Here is a 14,399-nt window from a genome sequence, read left to right as displayed (position 1 = left end):
GGTTGGATTTCCGGTTGGATTGTGTTGAAGTACACATGCCAGAAAATGACTTGCTTTTTCCTTCTAAATAGTCTGATTCAATTAATTTAACCCAGCCAATCTGGAGGAGATCAGCGTTTGAGGTTGTTTATCAGCTTTCCATAAATGTGAGATTGAGCTCTCAACTCGATCCTTATCAAGTGCCTTTCTATGCATGTGAAAAGTAATTAAAACAATGTTGATTGCCTTACCACTTATCATACAGGCAGTGATCACACAACAGATATGGTTCTACTTGCAAAACAAATTCTTCATTTTATAGGGAGACGGTTATTCTCGGTGGGGGGGGGGGGGAACTGTATGATGGAAGTGCTAATAAGAAAATAGTTCAATATAGCTGTTCTCCTTGCACATCTAAAAACTGTTTGCAGGTTGTACTGTACTTAGGAAAACTAAATTTAGGAATGTTATTCAAAGAAAATCGTTTAGTTTTCCTTGGAAGCCTAAGAAGAAAGTTTTGATCATAAGATTATTGTTTTCAGAAGAATACTCAAGTTTCAAAGACTGAATACTGTTTAAGGTTGTACTCAGAATAATTCTTAAGCAACAACTTTTTAAGGTATGATCTTTTGGAGGTGGTACTCACTCTGCCGTTGGCCTCTCCCTTCCACCAGCCCTGGTCTCCGCCGATCTTGCTGTAGATCTTGACGATGTCCCCCTCCCGAAGCGACAGCTCCCTCATGTCCCGCGCCGCAAAGTTATACCTGGCCACCGCCGTGTTCACCACCCGCGGCGTGAACACTGGGGACGCAAGGTCACACAAAGGTCACGCAAGGTCACCATGGTAAAGTTCAGTTGACAAAGAGTTTGACATGTTAAGGTGTACATGTAAGCGTTTCTCCTCGGAATGTTTATCGATGCGTGTCATTAATGAAAATTCTGAGCATTTTGCGGACACTAGGGTTCGAAACCAGAATCTTTCACTTGGGAGTCAAACACCCATACCACTAGCCCATCAGCAGGATTTATGTTTTTTTTTATCAGCTTTTGAATTTAAACTGGCATGCTGACAGTTACATAACATCTAAAAACAGCTTTATCCCTTTAATACACACAGACAGTGCTACTTATGGAGAGGTGTTAGCGAGACTAATCACAAGGTACAGATATCTAGTTCATGCAAGTCTCGCACTTAAGATGAAGTCAAGGAGCAAGGTAACTTTGGCAGTCGGGATAAATGATCAAAGATTATCCAACCGAATGTCTGTTTTTTATTTAAGCAGGACTAAAATGGGGTTTGAAACTGTTTTTTATTGTTTTTTAACTGTTTTTTACTGTTTTTTTTGTCTGTTTTTTATTTAAGCAGGACTAAAATAAGTGCCAAGAACATGTGGAGGAACGTACGCGCGGAGAACAAACTCACGCTGCGACAGTATGAGAGGGAATGGTATTTTCTAGCTCCTGATTTGATTGCTGCCCGACACCCTGGGTGTAGACGTGTATGGGGAACGTTCTAGATAATGAGCTGGGCTCCATTAATGAGCTGGGCTCCATGAGAATGAGAGCTTTGATGAGACCAGCAGCACACAGAGACAGAGAGGGAGGAAGAGAAAGAGAAAGAGAAAGAGAAAGAGAAAGAGAGAGAGAGAGAGAGAGAGAGAGAGAGAGAGAGAGAGAGAGAGAGAGAGAGAATGATACAAATACAGAAAAGCTAAGAGGAAGAAATAGAATGAAGTAAAAAAAAGAAAACACGAAAAGAAAGATAGACCAAAAACAAAAAGATGGGCAGGGAGCTAGGAAAGAAAGAAATGGAGAGAGAGAGAGAGAGAGAGAGAGAGAGAGAGAGAGAGAGAGAGAGAGAGAGAGAGAGAGAGAGAGAGAGAGAGAGAGAGAGAGAGAGAGAAAAAAAACAGGAGAGGGGAGAGAGAGAGAGAGAGAGAGAGAGAGAGAGAGAGAGAGAGAGAGAGAGAGAGAGAGAGAGAGAGAGAGAGAGAAAAAAAAAACAGGAGAGGGGAGAGAGAGTACCTGACCAAAAGGGAGCTGAGCTCTGAGAAGAGGAGAAGTTGAGACCTTGCGGGCTGAGGAAGGAGAAGTTGTAGGAGGCGCATGAGGCTGCTGGGAGGAGCAAGGAGCACCAGAGGAGGAGGAGCAGGAGGAGCAGGAGGAGCAGGAGGAGGAGCGCCAGAAGAAGGGGACCAGACAGCAGGAGGAGGAGGAGGAGCAGGAGGAGAAAGCAGAGATATAAGAGCCATTATGCTAGGGAGGGTACAGTCGCCACAAAGCCCACACACACACACACACACACACACACACACACACACACACACACACACACACACACACACACACACACACACACACACACACACACACACACACACACACACACACACACACACACACACACACACACACACACACTCCTGCAGCTAGCACAAGCGCATGTATTCCGTCGGTATGCCACAGGTTGCTGTGGCAACAGGCCCCAGAGGGAAGAAATTAAAAGAGATGGCAACACCCCCAACCCCACACACAGCCCTCTCTACCGGTCCACCAAATTACCTCCATTCAGAGAACTATTAGTACACTATATGATCAATAGAGGACCTGATAGTCGAAGTAGTCAAAGACAGTTTAGTAGTCGAGGACAGTTTAGACTTGTATATACAAGCTTATAATAATAATAATAATAATAATAATAATTATAATAATAATAATAATACAATTTCATGGGAATAAAATAATGTTGTGTCTTATTTCAATTCAATGTCTAGTGGGTAATTACGTCATTTAAGAAGTTGATACTCAAATGTTGTCTGTTCCTGTAAAAGCAAGGATTCAAAAGGAGGCAGCAGAGGTTAAGAGCTACAGCTAGCGATTAGCGTTTAGCCTAGCTTATAGACCAATCTTCCCGTTGTGCTGTCATGCATGTTAGACCGTTTCTAGACCATGGGAAGATGCACAAGAAGATGCCAAGTAGGCTAGCTAGTCATTCTTACTGAACCATGTCTAAATTTTCCTCCTAAGGCTCAATAAATTCTTATACATATTATGTACTTATGTAATTAAGCAGGATTTAGTTACTACGCAACAAATAGCTGGAATAAACTCCCAGAGGATTTAAGACTTGCCCCAACTCTGAGCACCTTTAAAACAAGACTGAAGACTTTTATGTTTGCTATAGCTTTCTGCTAAATAACTATTAAAAATAATTTTAATACTAAAATGCCTTTTTAACTCTCTATTTTTTTCAAAAATTATCATTAATAATTGATAGACGGCTTAATAAATAATGGGTGCATTGATGTCAATATATATAGATGGTCATTATTTTAAGACACCTACATTGAAGTAATAACAATCGATAATCCTAAATAAAGTTCGGCTTTGAAAACAAAAACGTATTTTTTTTCGACACGTTTATTGCTTGTGTTTTTATGTCCAAAAGTGTTTGTAACGGTCTAGTGTGTTGTCTTGCTGTGGCCTCTACTCCGACTATCACCCGTTGGGTGCCCCAGTGGTACTGTGTGTCCTGGCCCTGGTTCTCAGGGAGGCGGAGCTGGTCTACCTGGAGAGCGGGTGCTGGTCCGGGTTAGGGAACGCTCTTTGGACTTGTAGGGATAGCGTAACGTCGTGTCCAGCAGCTTGAAGCTCTCCTTCAGGGAGTGGGCCTGGTAGTACTCCACCAACTCCTGATAACACACAGACACAACATTATAGAAGATATGGTTCGCTTCGTTAGTCCCGTGAATACATCTCAGATGGGTGTCATGGGGTCACCACAGAAAGTACAGAAGACAGTAATTGTCAGATATAATGAAGTATGTGTAGGAAAGATGTAAGTGATATTATCCGCAAATAAACAACATTAGAGACGGTGTTGATGCAACATCTCACTACTGTAGTGACATGTTTGAGAGCCAAACAGGTAATTAACGCCGAACAAAACATCAATACATCCTTTGGGATTTGCGTGGCTCGTACAAACATAAGACAAAACCCGCTATCCAGCTGTTTGTTTGCCAGATGCAGAGGAAAGCGGAATGCTGTGTTCTTGTTGAGGGAAATTCTATGCTTGCCAACAACAACATTCAGCTATAGAATCGGTTACCTTGATCAGATTTGGATGTAGAATGGGCATAACACAGATGTATATTTCATTATCCAAATTCGGTTGTTTACCAGAAGACTTTCAAATTTCTTGGCCTCTGTGATGTGAATCCAGCTGTCCTTCTCAATGACCTTGATGTGCTTCACTTCATCGTTGAACCTAAACACACACACACACACACACACACACACACACACACACACACACACACACACACACACACACACACACACACACACACACACACACACACACACACACACACACACAGTTCAAACAAGCCACAGAGGAATATCATAATCAGATTCAGAACCCTTGTATGAAGTCATCCCAACATCTCTCATATCCATCAGCGGTCCCATCAGCCCTCGTATCCTTTCCCTCTGGGACTCACCCCCCGCCCTTTTCAGGCAGGATATACAAACAGGAAATGCGATCAAACATGCAATTAACCACGCTGTAATTAGATGGTAGTTTAGAAAGCGACTCAGAAATCCCCACAGGAATTCCTCTCTTCAGCTAAATAAAACCCACAGAAACGTGTTCTGGAATTATGCCAGCGTTCCCAGATGAAACCCGGACAATTTCTCCCCAGCAAAGATCTAGATATAGAGATCCACATCAACACAATCAAAGAGCTCCATCTACATTCATTCAGAGTCTGGAGTCTTCTTAGAGTTCTGGAATATTTCCAGAGGTCTAGAATTTTCCTTTGATTCCTTGAATCTTCCCCAGTGAGTTCTTAAGACTCTTCCTGGGTTTTGAAGGACACTCACTTGATGCTAATGGCGAAGCGTTCCGCCTCGGCAGTGCGCTCCCTGATCAGGTAGGTCCCGCTGATGTGGGACTTCAGCAGGTTGTCTGCCTGCTGCCGCTCCATGTTCCCAGCAAACCTACATAGCAGGAGGGGGGAGAGGGCTGTTCACATGGCGATCAGATGTTTACGGCATCTTTCATGGCATCACATGACAACATCGAAAAATGGGCACCAGGGCCCGAGGAAAATGACACCTTCCTATGACATGGAGTAAGTGGATATTTCCTTCATATATTACAAACACAAAAAGGAAAGTGAAAGTGAAAGTTAAATAATATTTAAGGGAGTTCACTATTTTAGTTCTAAATGTACTGCAGCAAATCATGGTAGTCCTTCAGGAATATAAATAAAACTACACTATTATTACTCTGAATAAGGTTGCTCAGTCCCGAGAGATACAGCAGCAGGGAGATCCTTTGATACCAAATATAACAAAATACGCCCATATCCTTCACACAGAACTCACCAAGGGTAACCATAGTAGTCCGTCTCCCTTGACGACTGTCGACTAGGACACGACTGGAATGGCTGTTGGCGACAAAGCGAAAAACACAAGAGGATCCAATCATGCACACTAAAATCACAGCCATTAGTGCACAGGCAGATCATTACACACTAACACACCATAGAGGGTGCTTAAGAGGACGCTAAGGAGGAGTGGGGCTATTCCACAGTGTTATATAGGAGACATTGTGATTGGATTTGGATGGATGTGCCTACCTTGGGGTCCAAACATGGCTTGACGCAGGTACTGGGGAAAAAGCCGCTCTTGTGTGTCTGGAGGATTTTACCCTGGGGAAAGATAGTCAAATATATGAGCCACTTATCAGCCATATATCAGCCTTATATCTCATCCAGGTACTAGCTAGATATCAGCCAGTTACCAGCCTTATATCAGCCAGTTACCAGCCTTATATCAGCCAGTTACCAGCCTTATATCAGCCAGTTACCAGCCAGTTATCAGCCTTATATCAGCCAGTTACCAGCCTTATATCAGCCAGTTACCAGCCTTATATCAGCCAGTTATCAGCCTTATATCAGCCAGTTACCAGCCTTATATCAGCCAGTTATCAGCCTTATATCAGCCAGTTACCAGCCTTATATCAGCCAGTTATCAGCCTTATATCAGCCAGTTGCTAGCCTTATAACAGCCAGGAGAACTGATGACATTCAGCCCTGGGCAGAATCATTTTTAAATGAGATGAAGATTATAACCACAGAACGCTATAAATAATAAATACGTTTTTCGTGCATTCCGTATCTGTTCTATTGAAAGCGATAATATCAAATCCTGTATACAATTATTTAATTACACTTTTATCAAAGGCGACAATGGATGGGGAGCTTTCTTTTTGACTTGGAGTTGAACACCCTAGCCAATACTCTTTCAGTGTGAAGTCAGCGAGCTGTAAGGGGGGGGTAATAGCTATGGGCGTGGGGTCTTTAGGGGGTAGAGTGGTGTTTCCCCTCACCTCCCACCAGGAGGTTTCAGGCTCCCCCTTCAGCAGCTCGATGAAGTCCCCGGTCTGGAGGGCCAGCGGGGGCTTCCCCGGGGGCGCGGGCGTGCCGTGGTAGTTCCGCACCGCCACCATCTTAGGACCTGCCGGGGAACATCGAGATCAGAATCAGTAATTTCACAAACAAGCAAAAAGGGATGGAATGATAAAAAGAGAAAAACTTAGTCTCACTTGACCACTAGTTTCTTCATTCAATATTTCTGAACAAAGTCAGATTCATAAGACTGTTATTACAATGATAATATTAATGCCTACACGTTATACATATTAATGTGTTCCTTCCTACTTACACTTTTTCAGTTGTGCTAGTACACTTAATAGACACAGTTATGTCTCACATTCTCCGTCACAAAAAGCAAGTATTTTTGGAGTTATCTTACGATTCAAATTCAAACTTACATTATCTTTGACTATTTTTTGGTAGGTATATTTGTCGTAAGCAGCCCATTAGAGGGCAGTATTGAGCTGTGGTAGAGTGTGGAGTCGACTTAAGGAGAAACATGAGGATACCATGGGACAGAAATAGAAACACTTTTCCACTCAAACTTACCCAACGACATCCCAGCTTCCTGTACCGCAATAAAAAATAAAAAGAACATCCAATTAGCAAACAAATCATTGTTTTTGCTGTGCCATGGCCAATGAACATGAACATCATAAGAAAGAAGGAAAAAAACTGAGCATATATAGAGAGCGAGAAAGAGAGATAGAAAAGAGAAAGCAAGAGTGAATGAGAGAGAGCGAGAGAGAGCGAGTGATAGAGGCAGAAAGACACATGAAGAGAGGCAGGGCCAGACAGAAAGGTGGAGAGAGATGAGAGAGAAACAGTGCAAGGGAAGTTTTAGAGGAGAAGGCAGAGAGCAAGAAAGGGAGAGGGAGACAGTCTTCCATAAACAGATAGAGACAAGTGACATCCAAAAGTTAAGTACACTGAAACTCTTAAAGTATGGAATCCACTTACCAGATCATGGGGATCTGAAAGGAGAGAAAGGGGAGAAGAGTTAATGGTGAGAAAGCTTCCCGTTGACTCATTTCTCGGTCAGTCTGTCTGTCGGGTGTACGAGAGGACTCTGTCTGTCTGTCTGTCTGTCTGTCTGTGGTCACTTACTGATTTTACAGATGGTGATAACTTCCAGGCACTCCTTGTGTGCACCTGTGCCACAATGTGCACAGAAATAGCCCTGGTAGAAGATGCCCCTGGATAGAGCATGTGCACACACACACACACACACACACACACACACACACACACACACACACACACACACACACACACAGGCAGAAGAAATTAAAGATACAACCGTTAGTACATTCTCATCCAAGTATAACAGACCATTATGACAATACATAGGAGGACACATTCAGTACTACTATCAATTAAAACACACAGGAAATAAAATATACACAAAATAAATATTTGAAGTGTTAAATACCCGTACAGTACTCTTCATAGAGAAACACATCGTAGGACATGTTGCAGAATTTCGTAAATATAATTAAAAACATCTTCCTAGCTATAATCACATCCTATCCACCCAGCGTTTTGATCTAGTACTACAGGAATAACAGCACTCAAAGAACTATAAGTTTACATATCAGTGTGTCCCAGAATACCTCCTGTATGCTTTGTCCTACACTGACTCTGGGGTTGTAACTGACTCAGTAATAAGCAGTGGTAGGCGGCGCAGCACTAGCGTTTACCAACACTGCAGATAGAGGTTAAAGCAGAGCCACCGAGCTGATGGGTCAATACGCAACATGCCGTTTAGAATGCAAACCGTTATGGAGGTCAGGGTGGCACTCTACGTGACCAAAACTCCATTTCCCATGAGGCCAAGCTTGGTTCACTTGGAATGGAGGTTGAGCAGGGATGGTAAAGGGTTTGGGAGGGAATTTGTGGCATGTAAATATATTTTGCTTATTAGTGTACTTTTATATACATTATTTTTTAAGGGTTTTAGCCTTAATCATATGCATACTGTTTTATTGTGTTACAAATTCACTCCTTAAAGGTTGGGTATGGAATTCTCTATTTCGGCCATTATTGCAAAATTACTTGAAATCCTTATCATAACCCACTTACAGCCACTGAGTTAGAAGTACTGAAATGAAAATTAATCAAGTCAATCATCTGTGGAACGGGCAGGGCTCGAAAAACTCCAGCCAATGATTTCCAGAACCACCTAGTGGCATTGGACAGTAAGTATGTCAATCAAACGGTCGTACTGCACTCCCCCTCCCCCGCTCCCCGCAAGTGACCCCTTCGTGCACGTACTCAAAGCTCGTGACCCAGAGCAAGCTTCTGTGTGTTGTTATCCTGCGGTAGCTACTGGAGCTAGCTAACTAGCTAATCCACATTTGGACCTAGCACTAGAAGACAACCCTAAACTCCAACCTAGCTAGCCTGGCTCGCTCTCGCGCATCTGTGGTCGCGCTCGTGCATGATTGCGCGTCCAGACACCTGTGAGATTCGCTGTTAAATGACGTAATCTGACGTAACGAACGAATCAAAACGAACGAATCAAACAAACGAATCGTTATAGTGAACTGAACTGAAAGAACTAGTTCCCGGAAAATAATCATTTTGCCCATCCATAGCGTCCATGTACATGGAATGGGTGGAGTCATAGTCAGCGTTGAAGGAGAGGGGGTAGGACCATTTGAGTTGTGTATTTTCAAAATCTGCTGGCGTTTCGCAATCCCATACCCAACCTTTAATTACCACTAAATGTGCACTCTGCTGAGATAAAACTTCAGGATGCTTTGACAGTTTGTTGGGATTAAAAAGTTAATCCGACCTCTTCCGTTGAAATGGGCTGTTATTGAAATAAGGGTGGCTAAACTGGAACATGCTTAAGACAGGATACTGCAGTTTATGATGCGTGATGAAAGATCCCGATATTAGAGTCACATTTCTGAATACCTTAACAACATCTTGCAGGCACGGCAGTTGGTGTTCTTATCAAAGGTGTGCATCTGGAAGTTGTGATGATTGGCTGTGGCTCTCTCAGGCTTGATGTTGGACCTGGTGTGATTGGAGAGCACACCTTCGAGTCATCACAAAACGCAAGGAGAGACGATTGTTTGAGGGGTGAAAGTGTGACACCTGGGGGAAGAGACCATTGGAAACTCACATGGCCATTTCAAACTGCTCCATCCACTTCCTCTTGGTCTCCTCCGTCTTGCAGAAGAACTGGAAGCCCTGCTTGCCTTGCAGGTGGATCAGGTAGAAGCCGTACGACCACTGGGGGCACAGAGCGAGTGAGGCGTGGGGCGGAACACACGCACGGAGGCACACGGACAAGACAAGCACACAGAAGCCCACAGGGAAACCAGCATCGATAGCCTCCACACCAAAGGATGCGGAGACACCCCCTCAACATATGTTCTCATCTCCCCAGAGTCATGAAGCATGCCAAGCGGTTTCTTCGAGACAATAATGGAGGGTCCGTGCGACACCCAATAACAAATCAATGCAGTTTTTATGATGCGGAAGAGTTTTAAACAAAAGGGGTTAACGTCAGCTTACCATTTTTCCACTGGACTGGTAAGCATGCGAAAGGAGAAAGAAGACATCAGAGAGAGAAAGAGCCGCTCACACATGCGACACGGACACACATGCAGATTATGATTATTTTGACACCAAAAACAAAAGAAAGGAGCCCTGTTAGACCGCTGGCGGTATCGCGTGATCTCCACCGCGCATGAATCATAAATGACCTGCTTTGCATTTTTATCCAGTGTGAACTTGAAAGCATGGCCACGCAACAACGCATGTCAGACACCTCAATGCATTACTGATGAGTCGCAGATCTGAAATTACCATCGACCAAATCACGTCGCTCAAGGGCATCGATTAGAATAATTGCGTGGATCATTATTCCGATAACCAGGCTGAGAAGGGTGGTGTTCTATCATCTCCGTCGCCCTGCCTCCTCACCTTCTTCATATCCCTGTTGTTCATGAGGTCGTCTGACATTTTGTAGGACTGAAGCTCAATGATCTCCTTGAGCTCATAGCTGTAGCCCTTTCTCTTGCACACGATCACCACCTTGTCAAACAAGAAGATGTACCTGCAAACACAAACGCATACACATGACCCGTTAGGCCAGCCGCTTTAAACGCTTTAAAATTGTAATGTCTCTGATTCGGTTTCATTGAGGAACCATTTGTGTGGGTTGAGAGGGCGCAGAGGTCCGGTCTTACCGGTCCTGTTTAGTTCTGTTGATGATAGAGGACACTTTGAGTTCTCCGTCGATCTTTGGCCTGCCGTACTCCTCCAGTTTGACCTGCTGCTTAGGGCAAACAAACAACCACCCCGGTCAACCTTTCACTCCCCCACAGAGAACTCCAAGTCAGGCTTATGCTAGTAACTTATGCTAATCGCTTATGCTAATATAGGTAATGCTAAAAGCGCAATATATAATGCAACATGTCTATTATGCAATTCTTAGAATAATCTCAGAAGAGCAGAGTTTTATTTAAAGTGATCTTCTCAAACAACATTCAGTTCAAAATGGAACATATATTTCCCGCAAGGTCTCCCTCGTTTTTCAGCGCCTGAGACAACTCAGGGATGTCGGGGGTTTTGATTAATACAACAAAATGCACCATTTTACCACTGGAAATGGTACCCTGACTTCAGGGTACCATTTATTGTTATTTTCCAGTCATTTAGAATGCATCCCCAGGGCTCTGCGGCGGCTGTGCGGTCCCTCCCTGGTGTTATATCAGCCCTCTAGCCCACATCCCTCTCCATACGTTCCTGCTCGGCCAGGGACGTATGGGAAGGCAACTGAAAAATGTTCTCTCTGCTGGCTGTCCCCGAGGGTTCAACCTCCACTTGCTCCCCAGTACACTCCGATATATTATTCAGTCAGAAAGCTATAGCTGTACCATTAGGCTCTAGTCACTCTGCTTCTACATGTACACAAACACATACAGCCTATGATGTATAGGTGTACTTGTAGGTATATATTGTATATATATGAGGCGATTTATAGGTAGGGTATACAGACAGACGTACTGGTAGACCGATAGATAGATACATGATTGATAAGACAGATAGAACAATAGACAGATAGATTGGTGGCTAGATAAATAACACCTCAAAGTCTAGCAACACGGGAAGAGTTCATGAGAGGAAAGAAGGTAGGCACCTCTTTGGCTTTTGCATAACTGGCCTGGTAATTTTCTGCAAGGCTAAATGATTCAACATGGACTACTTTAAATGCACTGAATTAGATGGAGGCACAGAGCCACAGAAGTTCTCTTAGTTGCGAAAAATAAGGATTTATACTAGTGGATATTTCATGCAAGTGCTCTCTTATTCTGAACTAACCATCACCTTGAAATAAATTAAATAAAAAAGGTAAAAGGTATAAAAGTGCTTTAGAATACATCTAATACAAATATAATTAAGTTATCATGCAATTCTTCAGAAGTACTTACAAGGTTTTCGATGGAACTTTGGAATTCACTAATTTTCTTCAGTGTCTCGTTGTCTCGCTTCACTTCGTTGATGTACATCGCCAGGTCCTTGGAAAGCACAGTAGTGCGGGATTAGTTCAACAAGTTCCACTTTTCACCCTTTTTTTATTAGGTTTTCATGTATCTTAGTAGACATTCTTAAACTCACGGTGAGGGCATAGTCACTGTACAACAGTGGTTCACAACTTCAGCTTTTGAACCCATTTTTTTTGTAAATTACTGCAACCCCAACTCAACATCAGGCCCCACTAAAGGTGGGAAGTAAGCCGCTTTGTAAGAAACTTTAGCCCCATTTTCTCGTTTGTACAGACAGGGCCTTTGTGAGATATTTAAAATAGTTTTGGTTATTTCTTCTTTATCAAGAAAAATCAAATATCTATAGCTTATAAGTCAACAATTTCCAACGACCTCACATGTTGGGGAATATTTCTCTACACACATGTACATACGCAGAAGGCACAGACGGATGTGACTGAACACAGACACCCAAATCATATGAAAAACTAAATGAGAACTAAGACAGCGCAAACCTGCATGGCCTCCAGGGCTTCTTTCAGCTGCTGTCTCTCCGGTCTCTCTGCAGAGTGACTCAGGAGTTCCTGGAGAGAAACGCGTGATGTCAACATCAACAACAACAACTCAAGGAACAAACAAGACCCACTATCAAATCCAGCAGAAGTCAATAGTCCTCCTTTTATTTTTAAACTAAAATGACCAATGTTCATGTCTTTACATAGAAGGTCAGAAACGTCTAATTATATTCTTCTTTGTTTACCACCTTACCATCTTCCGGCTGATACTCAGCCCTACCTAAGCCAGCCACCCATGTTCCATCTCTAAAACTATACAGAGAGGTGAGCCAAAAGGTTGGCATCCTTCAGTGAGCTGTCAAACCCCTACCTGCTCCTTAATGACCTGTATCTAAAAGTCACTTTGGACAGAAGTGTCTGGCTGCCTGGTGACTGAATAGTAACAATAGAACCCCACCAAAAATGCATTCATCATTTTCACATTGCTGGAGAATGATTACTCATGTGTATTGTATCGGCTGATTGGCTAACAATAGGAATATAGGGAGAATAAAAGAGATCTCACTGAAAGGTCATGGACGCTCAAACACACACGGCAGACACACTCAGCTCTAGAGGAAGCCCTGGGGCTTTAAGCTGTGGTAATCCTTTACTGCAGTGCCATGTGAGGCAGGGAAATGGGCTGAGTTTAATCTGATTTCAGCATGCTTGATTTGACCTCAGAGCCCCGCAGGGCCTCTGTTGACTATAAAGATGAAAGTGTCCCTCCACTAATGTGGAACTTCACTAACACCTGGCTAAACCTATCAACTAGCCCCGTAATCACCTTGACAAAAAAAGCTCCTAGCCAAGCATTAAGCCAAACCATCGTCTAGCCAAACAATGACCTGTCCTAGCCATCAATTTGCCAAACAATCACCTAGCTAGGCAATAATCTAGCCACAGATTCACCTAACAATAGCAAAACGATCACCTAATTTTACACGTAGCTAAACTATTTGCCAAAATCAATACAGCGAAACTATCACTGAGCAAATCAATAAGCCACAGACAATGAGCCAAATGGTCACTTATGGTCTCGTCCAAAAATGCCGTAATGCCCCAAAATGCCCCAAAATGATTACTTAGCCAAAGAATAACCAAAGTCAAATAAACAGAAGACGAAATACTCACAAAGAAATAAACAAACACCCATTTAAAAAAAATAAACGATCCTAACTGGCCCAGCTATACCTCTAAACCGCCCACAGCTTCTTTCAACACATCAGCACAATAAGGCTGTTCAAAATTAAGATTAAGAGTCACACAAGGTAAAATAGCATCTTTGGGTGTTGGAAAATGCTGAATGAATGTGTACGGAAGAGGCTAACCCTGCGAGCGACGATGCGTTTCCGTTTCCCCGAGGTAGCGTGGCCGTGGTCTCTGTGTTGGTGTTGGGTGTGCTCTATGCGCCTACCTTCAGCAGTAGATGGTACTTCAGGACCCTCTGCATTGGAACCACCAGAAGATCCTGCAGCTTGAACTTCCCTTCCTGCACCTTCATTGTGCACTCCTGAAATAACACACAAACCCAGACAGACACAGTAACACACAGCATTACACACAATATGTTGCATTTAAAAGCTGCAGATTGTACTACTTGTTTAAACAATTAGGGGCGAGATGATTCATTGCCCAGTTGATTAATTACTTAATCATGGAGTTGCGTTCACCGTCTATCGCCTCAGCAAACCCACGACCCCAGTGAAAGAGGCTACATATTGCTAATGCACAGACCTAATTGTTCTGTAGGGCAAACCGCACCAGGACAATTAGCATTTATGCTGATTGGGGACATTGCTCAGGGTGCTGGATGTATTTCGTCTTGTCTAGCTCAATATGGTCAGTGGAGCATGTCAATACAACTGCCAGGGTTAAGGGTTTTGTTCCCACTGGGGCCACAGATGCTAAGAAAT

The 14,399-nt window shown here is 43.2% G+C and overlaps 1 protein-coding gene across 1 annotated transcript in view; it reads right to left on the bottom strand.

Annotated features, from left to right (window-relative positions):
• Positions 1 to 14,399, bottom strand: part of vav2 (vav 2 guanine nucleotide exchange factor) — a 184,192-nt gene that overhangs the window by 4,508 nt on the left and 165,285 nt on the right. Inside the window, exons 10-28 of the mRNA XM_056578961.1 lie at positions 13,901 to 13,996; positions 12,445 to 12,513; positions 11,876 to 11,962; positions 10,631 to 10,719; positions 10,365 to 10,497; positions 9,954 to 9,968; positions 9,559 to 9,668; positions 9,348 to 9,449; positions 7,533 to 7,621; positions 7,386 to 7,399; positions 6,975 to 6,993; positions 6,380 to 6,507; positions 5,628 to 5,699; positions 5,374 to 5,435; positions 4,867 to 4,983; positions 4,162 to 4,249; positions 3,548 to 3,671; positions 2,005 to 2,094; positions 626 to 780 (exon numbers count right to left, since the gene is read on the bottom strand). Of these exons, the coding sequence (XP_056434936.1) occupies positions 626 to 780; positions 2,005 to 2,094; positions 3,548 to 3,671; positions 4,162 to 4,249; positions 4,867 to 4,983; positions 5,374 to 5,435; positions 5,628 to 5,699; positions 6,380 to 6,507; positions 6,975 to 6,993; positions 7,386 to 7,399; positions 7,533 to 7,621; positions 9,348 to 9,449; positions 9,559 to 9,668; positions 9,954 to 9,968; positions 10,365 to 10,497; positions 10,631 to 10,719; positions 11,876 to 11,962; positions 12,445 to 12,513; positions 13,901 to 13,996 (1,659 nt within the window). The remainder of the gene's footprint in view (positions 1 to 625; positions 781 to 2,004; positions 2,095 to 3,547; positions 3,672 to 4,161; positions 4,250 to 4,866; positions 4,984 to 5,373; positions 5,436 to 5,627; positions 5,700 to 6,379; positions 6,508 to 6,974; positions 6,994 to 7,385; positions 7,400 to 7,532; positions 7,622 to 9,347; positions 9,450 to 9,558; positions 9,669 to 9,953; positions 9,969 to 10,364; positions 10,498 to 10,630; positions 10,720 to 11,875; positions 11,963 to 12,444; positions 12,514 to 13,900; positions 13,997 to 14,399) is intronic.

Source organism: Gadus chalcogrammus, chromosome 19 (assembly GCF_026213295.1).
Source record: "Gadus chalcogrammus isolate NIFS_2021 chromosome 19, NIFS_Gcha_1.0, whole genome shotgun sequence".
NCBI lineage: Eukaryota > Metazoa > Chordata > Actinopteri > Gadiformes > Gadidae > Gadus > Gadus chalcogrammus.
The sequence above is the reverse complement of the archived record's forward strand: the minus strand, read 5'-3'. Positions and strand labels throughout refer to the sequence as shown.